The sequence below is a fragment of the Rhamphochromis sp. 'chilingali' genome, assembly GCF_963969265.1.
Source record: "Rhamphochromis sp. 'chilingali' genome assembly, chromosome: 7".
In the NCBI taxonomy this organism is placed as follows: Eukaryota; Metazoa; Chordata; class Actinopteri; order Cichliformes; family Cichlidae; genus Rhamphochromis; species Rhamphochromis sp. 'chilingali'.
This window is the reverse complement of record NC_137934.1, coordinates 8,047,795-8,068,113: the sequence shown is the minus strand read 5'-3', so window position 1 is coordinate 8,068,113 and position 20,319 is coordinate 8,047,795. Positions and strand designations below refer to the sequence as shown.

The window sequence follows — 20,319 nt, the reverse complement described above, 5'->3', positions numbered from 1 at the left end:
TTAAGCTTTAAAGGTCAGCACTATATTGAAATATTGAAATATTTCCGATTCTGATTTTCTGGCCAAAGACTTTAGTTCATCAAAAGTTTTTGAATGTTTATGAGGACTTAGAATAAACACTCATCAAACCCTGATGGCCTGTCCTGTTTACCCTGTGGGATACAGTGGAAGTTACTAAGTGATATATGTAAAGATTTTTGAGTATCCCAACTAATTAAAAAAATGTGGCAAATATAAACATGAACTATAAATTGCTCATGAGAATGAATGAACAGAGAAGCACTGGAGAAATGGTTTAAATACTTAAATAAACAGAGTAAGTTAAAAGGGATCTTTCCAAGGTGGAAAGACTTGGAAAGACTCCATACTCCTGCGACAGCTAGTTAGATAACTGGTTAAAAACACTGATTGATGATAAGTTAAAAACACAGATGAAATAACTTAAAATAACAGATAAATGGGATAAACAGCTTGCTAAATTAACGAACAATTCTGTAATGCATGCTGAAGTCTGCAACCAATGCACTACAGTCCACCTGAAGCGCACTACTATATAAAAACTAATAGATAGATGTCTGAAATAGTAAGCTGAAATGAAAAGTAGCTCACAGAATAAATTAAACGCTTGAAAGAGTGTTTAAACAAATTGCTAAATGTGGGGTGCAGGTAACTGGTCCAATTGAATCCATGATTTTGCCCCAAAAAAAAACAATATATCAGAGGGGACAGTGGTCAGCGCTGTTACCTCACAGTAAGAAGGTCCTGGATTTGAATCCACCACCTGGTTAGGGCCTTTCTGTGTGGCATGTTCTCCCCAAGCCTGTATGGGTTCTATCCAGGTACTCCAGCTTACTCCCACAAAGATGCTTCTTCCAGCTGCTCCCTTATTTACAAGGAGTCACCACATTTGGTAGGCCCACATATTTGATTTTAAAGTGTCTTTTAAAACCGGGTGGACTTTGTGACGCAACACCAAAGGGATTTGTGTCTCCTCCCAGGATCAAACAGCGGATCTTGGCCACTAGACTGGTTTACATAGATCCAATAGTGTCCAAAGACATGCACGTCAGATTAATTGATCCTCTCCATTACCCCTACAACAGACTGGCAGCTTGTCCAAGGTATAACCTGCCTCTTGCCTCATGACCGACTAGATAGGCTCCAGCCCCCTCACGACCCCGAATTGAATAAGTGGAAGAACGTAGGTGGATTGATAAGTGGAAAATCATCATGTTCTGTTCACAGTAGCATCTCAGCTAATACGTTTTTTTTTATTACCAGATGAAATGACAAAGGGCCGACAAGGTGCAACTCCCCGAACAGCTAAATCCAGACAGGAAATACAAACCGCCAAACACTATGCATGTGACTTCAGAGATTTGGCTTGCATCATTCAAAGTAATGTTGTGCACCCTTGTTGGAAAAAGTTACAATCTAGTTTTTGTATTTTCCATTATCTTCAGACACAAAAAGCACGTCTAATGTTCCACTTATATGTTACATCATGTTGTCTAATGTTTTTATATTGATTCAGAATACTACAGACTAAGTTGATCATTCTGTAATAGGTTACCCAAGACTTAATTACAAGTCTTGATGCTGTTAGATTATTAAATCTTTTTTGGCCAGCTCTACCGATTCTTTCCTGACTATTAAATTCAATAGTCTGTGCTTCATCCATGACTATACCTTCATGTCATATGAATAGTTTCATTCAGGGTGTTTATCTAAGAGTGTAATTTTACAAGAATTGCCAGTAGACAGTTTCATTGAATTCTTAAAAATTGTTATGTTTTCTTAGTAACTGATAGATGCAGACTCATTGTGAGTGGACTGCGGATATATAGATATGAGCTGGGCTGTGTTTAAGTAATTAAATAATGGATTTAAACATATTCCAGTAGATGATCTTTGAGTGTTATTTTTGCTGTTCTAAATATTAATACTAATTGCAACTATCTAGCTAGAAATGTCAAAGAATCCAGATTAAAACTTAAACTCCCATCAGTGCAGATGTAAAAGGTTCTAGTTTTATGTCTGTAAGTGTTATTTCAGTATAAGTTTTGTTGGAGGTGGGTAAAAGACCAGCCTCCATGCTATGAAATGACAAGTCTTCAAAGCAGGATTACCAATCACCGATTATTGACAACCATTGTAGTTTCTGATTTTATTTTCAGCTTGTCTGCTAAACAAATCAGATAGAAATGACTGAAATTGGTGAATTGATACATAAAAATCTATGCCTATAATAAAACCAGTAGCAAATTTAAGCTGTCAGTCAGCCTGGTGTAGACACGCAGACAGCTGGTACTGAGGACTGAGAGGTCAGAGTCTCTGTGAACTGAACAGATCAAACGCTTCAATAAAATCCTACTTACACTCATGTCTCTTACTGTGGTTTCCCACCAGGATGTATAACTTCAGAACAGATTGAATTAGTGAGAGAGAATAGATTCCTAATCGATTAGACTAAGTGTATTTAGACTCAGTTTGACATGCAGCATTTGTACAAAAGGCACAGTGAGTCAAATCTTTTGAGATAAATAGATAAATATATCTGTCCTTTACAAAAAAGTAGGGTAGCACAGTCGTACTTAACCGCATCTTTCTTTTAAGGAAATCTAATTCATTGTCTGTATTGTAACTATTTTGTCTATAATCCTTTATCCAGTCTTGAAAAGTCTTTAGTTTGGTAAGCTGGGATTGTCTTGCAATCAATCATGTGCATAATTTTAATAAGACTTCATCTTAATAGTTATAGCTGGGGCTCACTGGGGCTTCTTTTCACCGTCTGCCAAAGCGAGAGATTAAAGTTTGTCTATGGTGCAGCTTTCTGACATCATCCAAAGAAGCAATACTAAACATCGCTCTATCCTGTTCTAGCTCACTGGACAGTGAGGGTCAAGGCTGAGATTCCCCTTTCAGAACTACTACACAGTAGTTTACCCATAATCCTGTTCTGTACTGCTCAACAGCTTCTGTTTAAACTTCTTTTGAGGAAAACTTGTCCTGTGTTTCTTGCTCAAATCCACCAGGTGGCCTGGTGCGGTAAATTAGTGCGGTCAGTGTTAATCTCGTTAAATTGACGTTAACACCATAACCGCATTGGATGGCGCTAACATGTTAACGAGCTAACCTCGCTAACACGTTGATGCCATGCAGCCCCACGCACGCATCGGGCGATCCGTGCTAACTCACTAACAGAGATTTGCCAGATTAATGCAGTTGTGGTGTTAATGTCATTTTAAGGAGATTAATGCTGACTGCACTAATTTAATTATATGCAAACATGCCTAAAAATGTAGTATATAATAACAAAATCAAAGTTTGGATCATTGTAACAAGCTTTAGAGTCAATATTTGGTATGACTACTGTTATCCTTTAATACAGTCCGAACTCTCTTAGAAAAACTTTCTCATGTTTTCTTAAGGAAAGATTCTCCAACCTTCTTGAAGAACATTCAAAGCTCCTCTTATGCTGCATTTTTTTCTGTTCTTTGTCGAGATGATCCCACACTGCTTCAATAATTTTGAGAGGTTCTGGGGAGGCCAATCCATGACTGACAGTGTGTCATAGAAATGTGTTTTTCTGCCCGGGTATGCTTTTACTGCATTGGAAGTTGAATTTTTCATCACTGTCATGATGAGAAATGAAGCAGTTGACAATTCGATACGTTTGAGATGGTATTAAAACCTGATCATACTTTTCCATACAATATTTCCATCAGGTTTGACAAGATTGCACAACGCTACTGGCTGAAATGCATGCAGTCGCAGACAGAGCCTATGTTGTACAAATGACTGATTGTCAGGTTCTTGTGTAATGTGGCATATTTCAGTCATTTCTTCCTGGTTCCTTTTATTAGACCATTTCTGATGAGGTTTCAGTGAACAGTATAGGGCTCAACTGTAGGGCCATATGCAACAGTCAGGTCCTGTGTCAGGTCTTTGCTGGATTTTTTCCCCTATTTCTTAAGGACTTTTAGAAACGGTTCATCTGCTGTTATATATTTTAGGCCTACAACTTCTTCTTTTATCCTCCATGGGTTCCATTCCCACAATTTTTTACGGACAGACTGCACATTATATCGCAATATGCCAATATTTCAGTTACTAGCTCTTTGGGAATCACCCTGTTGGTGCAATAGCACCAACTTATGTCAAATTTTATGTTATTCTGTTACCATTTTACTTATATTTGACTAAAGAAATTAGAACAAATGAAATGTATTTGCAGCAGGCTGCTAGTAACAAAGTGGCTAAAAATACAATTTAAAATGAGTTCTGTGTAAACGCATCATTGGTTAATCCCCTGAGTTAAATGGCCATTTTATGTGTGAAAAATATACAGGTCAGTGTTAGGTGGCTTAACAACAACAGGACAGTGCACTTTAACATTTTTTTAAATAATGTTTAGTTATTATATGTCTTATAGTCTTATCATTAAAAAACTAAAACCAACCAATGTAAACAATACAGTGTCATTAACAGCAAAAGGTTTTATTCACAAATATACAGTTTGTGTAGACCACTTGTGAAGTAAAAAAAAATATATAAACCAAAAAACATAGTCTACAAACCTGGATTTATTCTGTGCTATTTCTTCATGTTCTTAACTAGCGCGTGTCTGTGAAGTAGTGTGCATGCATGTGTGCATGAGGGTCTGCGACCTCTCAGGTGTTCCTGTGAACAGGCTCCTTTTTCACTGCTCACAGAAAGAATAATGCGCTCTAACTGATTTAGCAGCAAAAATTGTATTATTGCATTTTGACTAATTACATCTACCCTGTACTGACAGAGAGGACAGGCTGCACTGCGTCGCTCTTTCTCCTACTCCTCTCTCAGCTTTCTGAAGACCTTCAGCTGACTGTAGCTATTTATGTAATACTCATTTGTAAAATTAAAGGTAAATGAGTCAGCCACAAATGTATACTTTGTTAGTCTATTAGTGTGTTATGTCAGGTATTTGCACTTTGCTACAGTAGCTCACATTTTTAGTTCACTACATTTTTAAACCAAAATTCAGTGGAAAGTGAACTGTTAAGTAAAATGATTATGAAAATATTTTTCTATATATGACTTGGTGTTAAAACCAGAGAAAATAGTTTCACAACTAAGTCCTCTGCTTGCTATATCAGTCAAATATAGTTAAATAGGTTTTGTTTGTGTACTTACAGGAATCAGTTTTTCTTTTTTAACCACAGCTGTAGTTATGTACCGCTAATGGCGCTGTACGAATTTACATTTCATTTTCTCTCAGGCTTCAAAATATTACCCGTGTTTTTGTAATTAATGATGGCATTTAAAAAAAAGAAAAGAAGTTTGTTTACAATCAAACCTCCACAGGGCACCTTTAAATCATTTTACAGTGAGATGTCTTTACTTTAAGTATGAATTTTAATTATTTTCGCAGCACTGCTGAGGTGAACCATTTTCTTAAATTCAATATTTCATCAAGGTAACAAGCGCATGCTCTCGCACACAGTTTCATGTGTAATCCAGTTAAAATAGCTGTAATATTTAATTCATATGAGAATCATTAAAAGTGCAGTGGTGCTGTGTCCATTATGCATTCCTTTTCTAGCAGGATAAAACAGTCCTCAGATGTGGGCGCTGCACTTTGAAGTGTTGTCTCAGAAGCAGGCCAACTCTTACAGGAAGTCCCTGATGTTTAAAACATGCTATGACGGGGGACTAACAAAGGTGAGCACTTGTGGCTTGCCCCAAGATGAGCCAAAAATGGCCAGCCAGGAATTTTTGCCTAGATCTGATGGAGCGTACATACAGCAGACATCAAATAAACAAAATAGTGGACAAATATACACATGGGTAATGGTTAGAACAGTACAAAAACGAGTGCAGGAAAACACAGCAACAGATAAGCTGGAGAGATGGGCATGCCTCGTGTTGATGGTCAAACAGCAGCAACAGAATCCAGATAGTGCAGCATAAATATTACCTAATGATCTAGATCCGCTATATACACAGAAGATTACTGTGCACAGTAGCATCAAGAAGGGCATTCTTTGCGTAATGAAAACATTGACCATAGACACGTGTGGGGCAGGCTGCATTTAAACTGCTGAAAGAAGACTTTTAAAACCCAAAGTCTGCACAGGATTGATTTAATTGATTCAGTTTAAGCCATTATGTTCAATGTCCTCAAATTAATCCTGATGTGTTTATTACAGTGAATCAAAAATAATTACTATATGAAATTTGAGTTCTTAAATTGTCAGGACCAGTGTGGAGTTCACCCCAGAACATGTATCGGAGCAACTCTGATTCAGATTTATTCACCTGCTAATATAAAAACTTGTAAATCTTGGGATTAAAGGGAGGACTTTTCAGGGATTTTTGGCCTAATAATAACTAGAACATAATAAAAATGTGTGTTTTAGCATGTTTGCACACATTCTCAAGATTCCTGTTTCCCTGTGTTGGAAAAGTGACTACAGTTTTGTGGATAAAATGACTTCCACTGGGAAGTTGGTGTCATGAAGACAGGAAACTGCGCTGAGCTAGGCTGGATGTTATGTGGGAAAAGCAGGAAAGTGTAGTGATCCACAAGCAAGCAGGAATTCACATTCTGTCAACTTATTATGGCTTCGCACACACACATTCACACACTTACTTCAACCCCCTACTGTAAATGCCATCTGTATTTCTGCCTCTGTCAGGCCTTTTCCTTGACCAAACACACACACAGACACACAGCTACAGAGGGGAAACGGCTCGTGCTGCTCCCAAATAAGCTGATGTGTCATGGCTTCCTTTCTGATATTTCTGAAAAAAAAAAAAAAATTCAGGAAGGAGGCTGCAGCACCTCTCTTTTTCTTCCTCTTCTTCTCCTCCTGTCACGGTGTGAGACGAAGCTGTGGCTGTGACAGTTGTTCTTCTTCTGTAAGGATTTGCAGCTCCTGTGGTGGGAGACGCTGCCACTCTGGAGAGCCATGAGCCGCTGTTGTGTGGTCAAAGTAATCACCTTGACAGAGATCCAACTTTTACAGGTAGGGGAAATGACTTATTTACAGCCCAGGAATTTTGAGGCAATGACACACACTGAAGAAAACATTGTGTTAAATTCTATGTGTGCATTTGTTTGCACGCAAGACACATTTGCAGTTACAGCCAGACTAACCATGGAGGCACCGTGGAATGGGACTTTTGCTATCAGTTCGCTATCCCAGTCTTATCTTTCCTCACATTGCACAATCTAGTGGGTGGTTACAGCTATTTACTGGTTAGCAGGCTCAGCAAAATACAGTAAGCATGACCGAGGAAGAGTTTTGTTCCACTTTCAACTCATCTCCATCCATTTGAGATGGGAAAACAAGATGTTAGATGTTAATAATCTGCATCAATATGTCGCAAAGTGCGGCATTTTGCAGAAATGAATCCAAAACTCCTAGTAGGTTTTGCCCATAATTTGTACAGCTAGCTAATGTCACCATCACCCAGTGTTTCATAAGTTGTTGGATTTTTCTGAAGTGAAAGGAGAACTTGGGCAAGACTGAAACTGGATTAGGCAAGAGCTTTGTGCATTTCAATGTAAAACCTGCAAGGTTGTCTAGTACAATGGCTTTGTGAGTGCAGCATTTCGGGGGGAGAGGGCCACTAAAGAAATACGCCTCTTAACTGCGAGGTAAATGACACCACTGTTAAATGGATCTCACAAATAGAGGCTAAAGAACTGGGCTTACGTTTAGCTGTGAAGGTGTTACTGTAATTTCGGGCCTGCTGCTATCTGTAAGTAGAAGCTGAGGTTTGGGATGTTGCTTTATTTTAAGCCTGACAGAGCTTTGAATTGATATGTTGAAGAGCTGCAGTTGTATTCACTTGTGATGGGATTTCTTGGGCGTGTACTGTAGAGTGCTTTAGATTTGATTAGGACATATGTAGGGACAAAGGCATGTTCTGGGTTTTGGCATTTTTATTTTAGTGGTCTAATATCTCTAATGACGAAAAGTGAGGAAGATACAGATATATATTATTTTATTCAAACACTCTGAAATATGCTGACAAGAAGGTGTGTTCTAAAGTTAAACTATGTGCATTAAGTCAAAAGGCAAAAAGCTTTCATAGTTTAATGTAGGTTTGCATGTTAGGAATAACTGTACAAATGTGTGTAAATAGAAAACTGAACCCATGACCTCCTCTGTGCCAATAATCTCAAACACTGCCTCGATTGTTGTAGCAGGTGCTGGTAGCCGTGCCGAAAAAGAGGAAAACAACCAAAACAAAACAAAACTGAAGCATCTGAATAGCTACAACATGCCCAAACTCCTGATTGATTACATTCTTATATTCTCTCCTGACCCATGTGTATGGCGGGCACTGATAATTTTCCTGCATGCCCGCTTCACACATGCACAGGCCTGCCATTGTCGAGGCTGGCCTTGGTGACTGAAGCACCATTACTCCTCAAATCTAATCAGATTTCCTTAAGTGGATAACAAGCGTGTCTCCGGCATTTACAGTAGTGAGAAAGCTGAAGTGAAACCAGGACAATCCGCTGTCACACAAAGCAGATGTGGTGTGCAGCGGTCCTGGCATCCCTCCTGCTATCCAAAGTGGAAAAAAATGTTGATTGGCTAACAACTGGCATCTTGTTTAGCCTGGAGAACTCAGATAACAACTCTTAGTCACTACTGACAAGATGAGTATTGTGATGAGCCTGGTCTTAGTTAGGTGGCTGAGTTGTGAATAAGGTCAGCTAGTCTAGCTGACAAGGGGGAATTTAATGCTGACTTTTAGCATAAAGACCAATTCTAAAGCTGTCAAAGCTAAAAACTCCCTACAGTTCAGCAGCTTTGTGCCAGACAGCATTTGAAGAATAAGAAGTTTGGTCTGAAAGCATGACGATATAAAGGATAGCTGCATAACAAATCAGTTCTGACTATTTTTTTTTTCTGAGGCAGCGTAAAAGAAGAAGTAACACTTGGACTGTTCTAACCAACAGCTGATGATACTTTTTTTTTTGGCATTTTAAATAAGCTAGCTGCTTTCCTCATCTCACATAAACGACACCTGTCGCCTGTTTTTAAGGCTGAGTACTGTGATCTAAATGTGTTACCATGAAATTAGGAACACATTAAATATCGGCATTTTCAAATCATGTTCGAGTAATACTGGTCTGGCCAATCGAAGCTTCTTGAGCTTGTTGTTGCTCAGTTTTTGGTGGGTCCTGATTCCGTCAGTCCCTGAAAGAGCATCTATTCCATGGTTTAAAATAACTGAGAGCTTGCTGTTTTGACCAGTACATAAAACAGATTTGGGAGGAAGTACGTGAGACACAGGCAAACTGACCAACCTATTACAGTCAACAAGACTACCATTCTTAAATCATAGCACTTCATGTACTCCCCTAAATACTCTGCAGCCCCTAAACTAATAAAGCAAGTCACGACAGCAACCGTCTTTGTGAGCACCAACAAGCATGAAAATTTGATATTTTAGGAGGGATGTTCTTTCCTAAATTTGCCCTCAACTTACACCAAAGGAGACTTCAAAACAGATTTACTGCAGTTATTGTATGGGGAACGCATAATACTAAACTATTTACTTTAAAAGCCTTGAATGAATTGAAAGGCTTGGTTAAAAATGGCATTGGAGGAGTTATTTAAAAACTTCACTGGGGAACAAGGGTCAATTGTGCTGCCACAACCCCTACAGAGGGTTGCAGAGGACTTTGGGAGATCACCACTGATTGGTCAACCAGAAAGAAAAGGGCGGTCTGAGGGAGTTAGTGATAGATGCTAAAGGCAGATACCCTGCAGTGATCAAACCTTGGATGATCTAACAGTCCAGTGTTTGAAGTGATTATCATTGCTACGCAACATAAAGGCTTACACCCAGCTTTGGGCCTAATTAGTTCACTTAGGGCCCTTTATAAAGAGCTGGTAGGGAGACTGGAAGGGACAGACACTCACTGAGAAGTCACCAGATCAACAGGATAGCAGCAGCAGCAGCAGCAGCAGCAGCAGCCGTGGATCCCTAAAGTTGACCTGCTGCCACACCAGAACAAATCAATTTGAAGATTATCTGCTTTTCTGAGAATGCCACACTTAAGTGACTGCAGTTACTACACAATGCGGGATGCAACCAGAGCTTCAAATGTAAGAATACCAACTTTTAGAAACATTGTGAGCGGCTTGGTAAAGTTTATTTAACACTGCTTTCATAATGTTTTTTAAGGTTATCTTGACTATTGCTGTACTGACATGTAATTCAAGATCAACTGAAGATTAAATATTAAGATTGATTGTAAAAATAGTCAGCTTAGTTGGTTAAATTCAGCTGAAGTCTCAGGGGGGAAGAAAAGCTTTTTGCTTTTAGGTTTGTTTTTTTAACTTTTAGACTGTGAAAATGAGTTCAGAGAATGAGATCAAATTCCCATAAAGACACTTTCAACATTTTTATTTCTGTACATGATTCACTTTATTATGAGTTCTAACTTACAGTTTGCAAGTCTGTAAATTTACTGCGCATAAGTGACTAATCACGGCAAACTAGTTATGTGTGTTACTTTAGATATTCTTTTCATAAAGTCAACAGCTGTTTTGGACAACCCCTGTGCAAATACTCTGAGTCAGCGCTGTTTCAGCGGTATGGGAAACAGTGCCCAACCTTGCGCTTCCTGGACTAACTTAGTCAGCTTGCTGAACTGTTGAATGATCTGTTCTGCTACAGGTACAGAGCCACCTGGAGAACTCCAAGTTCCATCTCCACCAGAGCCAGAATCAGCCCGTGAAGCAGTACCTGACGCTGGGCTCCAAGCTGGCCTCCTCGGCCGCATCAGGCCACGCCGTGACACATCCGCACACCCCTGGCCAGGCACTCGCCACCGTGCCGATCATGAGGAACGGACACATGCCCCCTGTCAGTGACAGCAGTAACCCCAACAGCCCTGTTACCCTGCTTACGATGGCCAATCATGACAGTGAGGTGAGTGGACGCATGGAAAAGGAAAGAATCTCAGTCATGACTTTGTGGAACTGAAATTCAGAGAACTCCGACCGTGAAATTGAAACAGAAGTTTTGAACCACAGACTGGGTCACTTACGGATGAACTGTGGTTCATGGTTTTTGTAGATTACACAACATCCTTACAAGGTTTTCCTTTCAGCACAGCCTATTACTTTAAAGCAAAGCTTTTCTTCTCTGTTGATTTTTAATAAGCACTTGTGAAAGATTTGTTGCTGCCCCTCTAATTTCTTTCTAAGGGTGATAAATAATGGCTGACACTTTGTTGAGATGGATAGCTGACACGGTGCATACTTCAGAAGCATCAATTATGACTAAATGTACTATCTGGATTGGGTCTGAATCTTAATGCAGGGAGCAGGTCCAACTAATCATCTAAACAAAGTGATGCCATTATTGATCGCCCTCTCTCTCTGATGTGCTCATCAATAACTTCAGACATGCAGTCTCTGATGAGAGAACCCCTTTCAAAGGAGGAAACTAGGTTGGTAACAGATGCCTGTTTTTTCCCGCCAGCACCACTAACAAATCTGAGAACATGGCGGCGAAGAGCTCGTCTGTTATTGAATTAATCTCTCCACAGTTCCTCCCTCTTTTTCCCTTGTCTATTCTGGTTTGAATGTTGAGATTTCAAACGAATTGGACAGCATTGAAATTCTGGTACAAACATCATCAGTCTGTCCTTGAGTACACTGAAATCACTGTTTTCTTTTAGTTTCCAATGGATGAAGTTATTGATGACCTAATTAGTCTTGAATCCGGTTTCAATGATGGAGGCTTGGATTGCATGGAGCCTAACATCATAATGCAAAACAATGTAAGTATGAATCACATCAACTTTGCTCTAATAGCTACTCATTACCCCCCCCCCCCCTTTTTTTTTTTTAAATAATGCTTTGTGCTGATTTCTGCATTTCTGCATGGCTGCCTCTGTGGGTTAGACTAGGTGAGCCTAGATTTGTGACAGTCCCCTTAACTAATCACTTCTCTGTTTTTAAAGTTGAATGGGGACTTGAAAGTGAGGTTTCTTTACCCAAACCCTTAGGTGCTGGTTTGACTCGCTTGGGAAAAAGGGGACCCGACTCAGTTTGAGGTCAGCTTAAGTCTAGAAACGAGTCAAAGTTCACTTGAGATTAGCAACATTACTAAAGAAGTTTAACAAAGCAGATTAAGAACTTTTTTTTTAAAGGAAAAGTGATGACATGCGTTTAACAACTAAAGCTAAATGTATAGTAAATTCATAAATTCATAGGAAAATCACATGTGAGAAAGGTCTTTTTATACTAGTCTGTAATGATGTGCGCATAACAAAAAAAATCAAATAAATGCTCTCAAAGTAATCAAATCTAAACCTGACATTTAGATTAGTGCATTAAAGCATTTAGTAACATAAAGGAAAACTTTAAATCAGTCTAAAAAAAACACATAAAATGCACACTTTTTAACTCTTTAGCAAAAATGAAGTGGATGCACTGATGCACCAGTAGGATTCACAGACAGGGAAGAATTCAAAAACTCTGGGACAAGAGGTCAGTTTGGCCAGAGAACATAGCTACACAATGGGAATCAGGCCTAACTCCATAAATAAAAAGAGGCACACACACAGATAAAGCAAAACAGAGTAAAACACAACAGACATTGTAATGGAGGAGGAAGAATGAGGGCGAGTCAGTGGGTTTCAAATGTAGACAGGAATGCAACAGCCAGGAGCGAAGAGTGAGAGATTTTGCCAGAGAGAGTTACTGAGCCAGTGGATTGGCCTAATGCACATAGTCCCCATGGGCTTGTTCAGAAATGATACCGTGCTTAAATGGATCAATTCATCCTAATTAGTCATACAGTACGATGCATCACATCGTTTTGCTGTGTCAACACACTCAGGAACGCAGACGGGAGAGGAATTGAAGTGATTACAATTTTAGTAGTAGGGGAATTGTTCCTATCTTTTATTTTGATATGCAATTTTGTCCCCTCCTCCTATATATATATATATATATATATATATATATATATATATATATATATATATATATACACACGTACATGTTTTTAAAACCAGCTAACACTCATTTTCTCTTGACTTCCTTTTTCCACATATAAGAGCGTGGTTGTTAAATCTAACACACGTTGGAGATAAAATTAGTTGGAATCCGTGGTGGCTTCTGGCATGCTTTTTTTTCGACATAAATACACAAATGCGAATTAGACACACACGTGTGCCATCATGCTAAAGATCCAGACATCTCTGTCCCTCCACTCCATGAAAAGGCCGTATTATTGCAGAGGGGGATACATGTGTTCTCAGACAAGAAGACACCCGTAGGAAAACAGTTTTGCCTCTGTTCATGCAGTTGACCTAGCTAGCCTTTTCATCTAATGGGATGCTATTTTCAACACAGAGCGAATCAGTGTTAGGAGCACTTTCATCTGGAGGGGTTCTGAAAATGGTACCATTAGCAAATCAAGGCGCTATGTTTGGTCAAATCGCCCCCTTGGCGAGCAGCAAGCCTGGGTTCGAGGTCAGGGGTAAAACGTCTTACAATTAGGTTGCGTTTCTGTTAAGTTGTTTTTACTCCATTGCCACATTCCCGGGTAGAGTGGAGGAGATGCTAACAATCTTTTCTTCAACGCTCTGATCACTCCACATGTCTCTTGTCAGTTTTGCCAAACAAAGCCACACAGCAGTTAAAAACAACTGTTTGTTTGGCGGCTTTTGTGTCAAAGTGTGAAAGCCCTGTTTGTTTATGTGCGTGTGAATGTGTGAAATGTAAATGCACTTCCCATTCACTTAACTCACTCCCCTTTCTTCCTCTGCATCTCCCCTCTCTCCTGCCTAGGTGTCTCTCAGCAGCAGCATGTTGGACGTCTATGGGGGTGAACAAGGTATGAACGCCCCTAATGGTGGACTGAGTCCTACATCTAACCCTACAAAGCTCACTGTAAAAAGGGAATACACAGGTATGAACTCATACCATAATCTGACCAAACAGCTAAACCATTAAAGAGTTGCTCACATTGTGAAACCTAAAAAAATAGAAGCTAAAACAAAGTTCCCTTTGTTAGACACTAGTGGAGACTTTTCATCTCAAGGCAACAACAACAACAACAACAACAACAACAACAACAACAACAAAAAAGAGATCCTTTTAGGTTTTTTTGTTCATATTAATTACAAACACCCAGACGAAAGCTGATTAGGAAACAGAAAGGATGCCTGACCAAAAATAAATAAATAAATGAAATCCTTCAGTCTCAATGGGCAACTAAGAACATTGCCATCTGTTTCATTTGAGAGTAGGCAGAGGGGACAATGGGCTGTTGCACAGAGTTCAAATTGTCCTGATTAAATCAACAAGAGACAAATTGGGAAATCCAATCTCAGGTCCCCAATTATGTAATTTAGGAGAACGTGACTACAAATATGGATACACTGGAATTTTTGTCCTTCTCGGACGGATGAGTCAATTCGCTAAATCTTCTTAATTATAGAATGTTTTGCGGTAAAAAAAAAAAATGGGGTTACCATTTTTCTTTTTCTTTACAATGAGCTTCATACATGCTGAAGGGGGATGAACCGGGGTCAGCGTGTGTGTAAGGAGGTCAAATTTATGTCCGTAGTGTAGACTCGCTGCACAGACACTCCTCATTCTGACCCCGGCGCTGAACTCCCCTCAAAACGGCTGATTGTGCGTCTCCTGACTGGACCTTCTGTGGCTTTTTGTATTTGTTGTCTTTCAGTTTCTAAATCTGTGTGCATTGCTAATCCATTCGTTCTCCTGCGTGATTTATTTATTCGTGTATTTTTATGGTTTTTTTGCTTTTTTTTGGACAGAACACGACACAAGGGTGATGGCCAAAGAGAGGCAGAAAAAAGACAACCATAATTTGAGTAAGTGTCACCCCCTCCAACCCACGCCGTTCAGCTCCATAATACCTTAACATCTGGGATAACCTTTGGTGCAGCATCTGACACTGCTCTCATCAACTTTTGCTCCCTTTTTTTTCTTTCTGCTTGCACAGTTGAAAGAAGGCGACGATACAACATTAACTACAGGATTAAGGAGCTTGGAACACTCATACCAAAGTCGAATGATCCGTAAGTTGCAAAATCCTAAATATATTTACTTCGCTTCACTTCACGCCACTGAAACAACTGCAAGAACCTGTGTGTTGGGTATTAAATTCACAGCACAAAGACACTCGAAAAGTCGTTCATTGAATTCAAATGAGTGCTCGAGCACATTTCAGTCATATTTCAAGGGTGCACTTGAACTCTCATTGTAGTCGACGCTCTCCGAGCTGTACGTCTCCTCGCCGGGTCCCGGCAGTTCAGCTCAAAGCATGAATGATGAGGAAAGGGTCAAATGCAAAGAAGCGGGCCACGGCATTTGAATCAAAGTTTGAAGCACAATTGGAACACCGAGACGGAGCGTGGAACTGAATTGAAATCCCGCGGCCATCTTTCGCAGTTGAACTTTGCTTCAAATTTAAATGGAAGGTTAGCGTTGTCGTCGTGCCATTAACGCGGGATAAAAGAGATTATTAGCGCTGATCAGGCCAACGTCTCACTCGTGTGGAAAAGGACAATTTTACTACAGCTTCCCTGTCCTCTTTTAAAAAAGTAATAATATCTCCAAAAGAATGACTTGCACTCTAGCACCTTAAGTCCATTTCTCCATTTTTCTCCTTGCCTTCCTGCTTAGCTCATTTTCCCTTCACCTATTTTTATTCGAGGATTAATTTTACCGTACAAGGAGGTACAAGAATGGACTTTCCACATACCTACTTAACTATTCTATTAAAATTCCCATTCAGTGTCCCCATGTAATGTCCAAGGATGAATAATTGCCCCGTGTAAATCACCATTTCTTATTCATATCATAAAAAAGGGGGAGAAAAAAAACCTCTGTTAAAACTTTTCCCTGCATTTTTTTTTTATTGCAAAGGATATTCTGCCGACATAAGGGGGTTCTGTGTAAAAGGTTATCTTTTACGTTTCTCCTTTCTGCAGCGACATGCGGTGGAACAAAGGCACCATCCTCAAGGCCTCGGTGGAGTACATAAGATGGCTGCAGAAGGAGCAGCAGCACGCCCGGGAGCTGGAAAGCCGTCAGAAGAAGCTGGAGCAAGCCAATAGGAGGCTGCTCCTGAGGATCCAGGTAATAAGATGTGAATGTCTCAGTGGGTTTACTTTATATCTGTGGTATAAATGCAGATAAAGTGCTTGACACATTTGATAAACACAGAGAGAAAAAGAAGGAACTTATATTTCATATACATTTTTACAAGCCAATCAGCACACAGCATAATATTTTAATTCTATTTTACAATACTGAGTTCTTCCTGCCAAAGATCAGCTGGTAACTGCCAGTCCCACATCCATCATCCCCAGGTACTTCACGCTAATTTCCACCTGAATGCTTTACGACACCACAACGCAAACTTAGGGACTCCCACAGTCCCCGCCACCTTCACCACCACTCTCTTTTACAAAAGATCCCTCACATCCCATAATCTTTTCTTATAGAGGTCAGTGCTAATTACTTGATAAATAAACACAATGACCTCAGCTCTGCGACCTCAGGGAATGCAGCAGGGGCATAAATAGATGAAGAGCACTAATAGAAGAGATGCTTACTGATAAATGTGTGCTGATAGGATTGCACTATGCACATGCAGACTTTCACACTCATTCACTGTGGTTAACCAGAGTAGATATCAATGATGGGAATGCTAAAAAAAAGAAAAGAAAAGTATGTGTAATCAGAAATGATGATAAAAGTATGTGTGAAACAATAACCAACCCCGACAAAAGGGCAGCAAACAAAGGGCTTAATGCAACAGCAGGGCTTTGTGGTGTCAGTGATGGGTGATAAGCGCAGATAATGTACTCTGTAAAAGTGTGAGAAGATTACGCAGTGAACCTCCCAATCCAACCTCAGAATGTGGAGGAGCCAGGGTGTGACTGTGATTGTGTCAGAGCTACTCCCATATTAGTTAAAGACGTCAGCTCATAACTGATGAATTTCACACAGTTTTAGATAGTTATTCAGATACTACACATAGCTTTTTTTTTTCAAAAAAAAGTTGACGTCTCAGCTTACATCCATCTGTGCATCCAGTTGGCAGCTTCACCTACAGCTGCAAACTGCTTTGCAACCCAGCCCCAGCACCTTTGAACCTATGCCTGCTCTCGCCATGCACACATTTTCTAAACCTATTATTTTTTAAAAGGTTTCTTTTCTTTGCTTTCCAGGAGCTTGAGATTCAAGCACGAGCTCACGGGCTACCAAACATGGCCACAGCCTTGGGGACGGTCGAACTTTCCTCCCACCTACTCAAACAACAACAACAACAACAACAGCAGCAGCAGCAGCAGCAATCATCTCCCCAGGCCCAGCAACCTCAGCAGCCAACTCTCTACCAAGAGGACATCAACAACGACTACCTCCAGAGGATAGCTGCGGCATCTGGCGTGCCATCCACTGCCACCGTCAGCGGGCCGCAGGATCACATTAGTGGCACTGACGCCTGCACCACCTTCTCCGACCCGCTGTCCCATTTCACAGACTTCTTCACCACCACGCTTAAGGAGGAACACCAGCTGGATGAGATCCTGATGGATGACCCACTGTCGCCGTTTGGCACCGATCCGCTCCTCTCGGCCGGCTCCCCCGGAGCTGCATCCAAGGACAGCAGCCGCAGGAGCAGCTTCAGCTCTGCCGAGGGTGATGACCTATAAGGGTGCCCTCAGTCTCGTTATCACCTATAATCCCTGTCGGTAAAGGGCATCCACGTGGCCTTTAAATGACTGAGTGATGGCTCCGAGTATACATTTAAGACTCCTACTAGGGTTGCAAGTAATTTAAACGACAGCTGACAGCACTCCTTTAAAGTGCCACCTGTGCATTAAGCGTGTAGTTCTTGTCGATCAGTTGAGTGTTGAAGCTACAGAACACTGACGTTCGCCAAAGCTGAGCGGGAACAGAAACATCCTGTGAGCACACCACGGACCGGCTGCTCTTTTTAACTTTACTACAGACAGTTTCAACTATTCTCTGCCTCCCAGACACAGCTGAAAAAGACTTATAAGAAAAAGGGAGACAATTATAAGTACATAATGTTAATGACTACTGTTTTTTAAACACACTGTGGTGGCCACACACTGTAACATATGCAAAATAACCACTAAAAACATACCAAAGGTGTTTCCTTTCATGAAAGCATTAATTCTTTACAAAAGATCATGTTAATACGTTGCAGATGGTTGCATTATTTGATGTGCCTTATTTGACCAGTACTGATGTACTCACCCCAATGCCTAACACGTCCTCATCAGTGTCTTTGAAATGTTTTTGTTTGAAATGTTGGTGTATTTATATGTTTTATTCCATTTATTCATAAAAAGTATATATATTATTATCTAACACCTTTTTTAAAAACTTCTTTGTAGGGGTGGGAACGACGTAATAAACCCCTTTTTTTGTATTTCTTATTTCTTGTCATGCTGGATTCATTGGTGCACCCTTCCTCAAACAGTTGTTCCTGAGTGTCACACCTGTTGTAGCCACCGTCAGGAATTTCAGTTAGCAATCTGTCACATCCAAGCAACACATTTCTCACTTTGCTACAAAAACTTTTACTTCTAACTCAACACCCACAAACCTGCAGGTAAAAACTTGATACAAAGTGACTAGTTGTAAACTGGGGGCAATAAAAAAGAAGAAAAAGAAAAGAAAAGCACATTCTGGATGACAACAGGAGTGAATAAAAAAGCCTGGAAAGATTCATAGTGAAAGGCGAGGAGCCTTACAAGGTGGCTGATTGGCAACGAGAGGCCGAAAGGAAGAGAGAGGAGGGAAATTAGATAATAAAGACAAGTGGAGGAGGAGTAATAATTCTGATGAGCCCACTGTGAGCTGATGAGCCCTTGAGGATGAATAATGGCGACGGATAAAGAGTTGCTCTGAGAGCTGTTAGCCGAGAGCCGAGAAAGTTTCCTTTGAGGTAAGAGGTTGTGGAGATGGTGTCCTTTTCGGAATACGATTATAAACAATCTGTATCCAAGTTAGCCGCAGAAACTTTCTGTGTGACACAGAAATAAAAACTCTTTGATCTCATATTGACAAAAAAAAAAGTAGCTGTGTCATTGACAAAAATCATACATCAACAAGCGGTTTTCTAATCATGAGGTCATGCATTAATAATACAACAAACACGCCAATACTTCCCAAATGGATTTCTCATCAAAGCCTCTTCAAATTAATGTTTCAGAGTCTTATTAGTGTGTACTGAAATCGAAACGTATCCCACTCGCATCTCCTCTTCAGCTGCAAATAAAGAGAAGATCCAATCAATTGGTTTGGAGCAGAGCCACTTCAAACTACAAAGTGATTAGTGATGTTTACGAGTAACTTTCCAAATCAGTTATAGAAGGCAAATACAGATTTCTGTTATGCTAAACAAAACAAAGCAGCACTCTCTGTTGTAGTTAAAGTATTGGAAGGATATGAAGCAAGAACATTTTAAAAAGGTGTTAATTAAAAAGAAAACCAAAACATTCACACTCTATAGACAAAACACACTTCCTAACTAATTCATTTCCTCCATATCAAAAAGCTATCACAGGCAAAGTTCAAGGTCCGTTGTGCACATGCTTCAAAAGGAAATGTGGTCGGATGAGGCAACAGTGACATCAGAACAAGTGACTTTTTATTAGGAATATCACAGCTCATCAAGCCCAGGTTTGAAAAACTCGGAGGGTTTGTGTCTGTGCTGGATGGAGAAAACATGTCTGCCTGCATGTTAGAGGCATTAGCTGCATGTGTAAGGAGTTAAACTTGAACATGTAAAACAAATTTGGGTATATTTCCAATTGCGCAACTCTCTCAATCTTTGTCTCACTCGCTATAGTCCTTGCCTAATTTCCGTCGTAGAGAAACAGATGGGATTCTAGCTTCTTACAGAATCTGCAAAGAAAAAAAAAGTGCACCTAGTAAAATAATACTTCACCTCCCTTCTGTTATACTACAAGCACCCACAGGAACATGGTCCCCTTCGGTGAATCACCTCACTTCCACGACTGCAAAAAAAAGGAGGAAAGAAAAGAAAAGGCTGCTGCTGTATCCTGATTGCAACAGCAGGTGGCAGCAGCTGGCTGTGTGTTGTTATCACACTGTGCAGTAATGAAAAGAAACTCAATGCAGGACTGTGGTGCCAATAGGGAACGTTTGTGGTGGATTATTTAAGAAAAGCCAATAAAAGAAGAATAAAAAAAACCTTTACTGTGTAACAATGGCTGGAAAACACTACTTTCCCATATGGAACTGTGCC

At 40.1% G+C, this 20,319-nt stretch overlaps 1 protein-coding gene across 4 annotated transcripts; it reads left to right on the top strand.

Annotated features, from left to right (window-relative positions):
* The first annotated feature begins 6,872 nt into the window (after positions 1-6,872).
* tfec (transcription factor EC) lies at positions 6,873-18,458 on the top strand. 4 transcript variants are annotated; one of them, XM_080886423.1, is made up of 8 exons: positions 6,873-7,010; positions 10,693-10,947; positions 11,702-11,803; positions 13,824-13,944; positions 14,819-14,875; positions 15,007-15,082; positions 15,998-16,145; positions 17,243-18,458. In XM_080886423.1, the coding sequence occupies exons 1-8, from the start codon at positions 6,954-6,956 to the stop codon at positions 17,726-17,728; spliced, it is 1,302 nt and encodes a 433-aa protein (XP_080742549.1). In that variant the 5' UTR covers positions 6,873-6,953; the 3' UTR covers positions 17,729-18,458. The 4 variants fall into 4 exon arrangements, with proteins under 4 accessions (XP_080742549.1, XP_080742551.1, XP_080742548.1 ...); XM_080886425.1 differs by lacking the exon at positions 6,873-7,010 and adding an exon at positions 7,596-7,645; XM_080886422.1 differs by lacking the exon at positions 6,873-7,010 and adding an exon at positions 9,499-10,118.
* The last annotated feature ends 1,861 nt before the right edge of the window (positions 18,459-20,319 follow it).

What these genes read in the sequence shown, in the direction of transcription:
- tfec (XM_080886422.1), top strand. Translation starts at nt 10,059, where the DNA reads ATGCCACACTTAAGTGACTGCAGTTACTACACAATGCGGGATGCAACC. An exon ending in ATGCAACCAGAGCTTCAAAT is followed by an intron (nt 10,119 to 10,692) that starts GTAAGAATACCA and finishes GTTCTGCTACAG; the next exon opens with GTACAGAGCCACCTGGAGAA. An exon ending in ACATCATAATGCAAAACAAT is followed by an intron (nt 11,804 to 13,823) that starts GTAAGTATGAAT and finishes TCTCCTGCCTAG; the next exon opens with GTGTCTCTCAGCAGCAGCAT.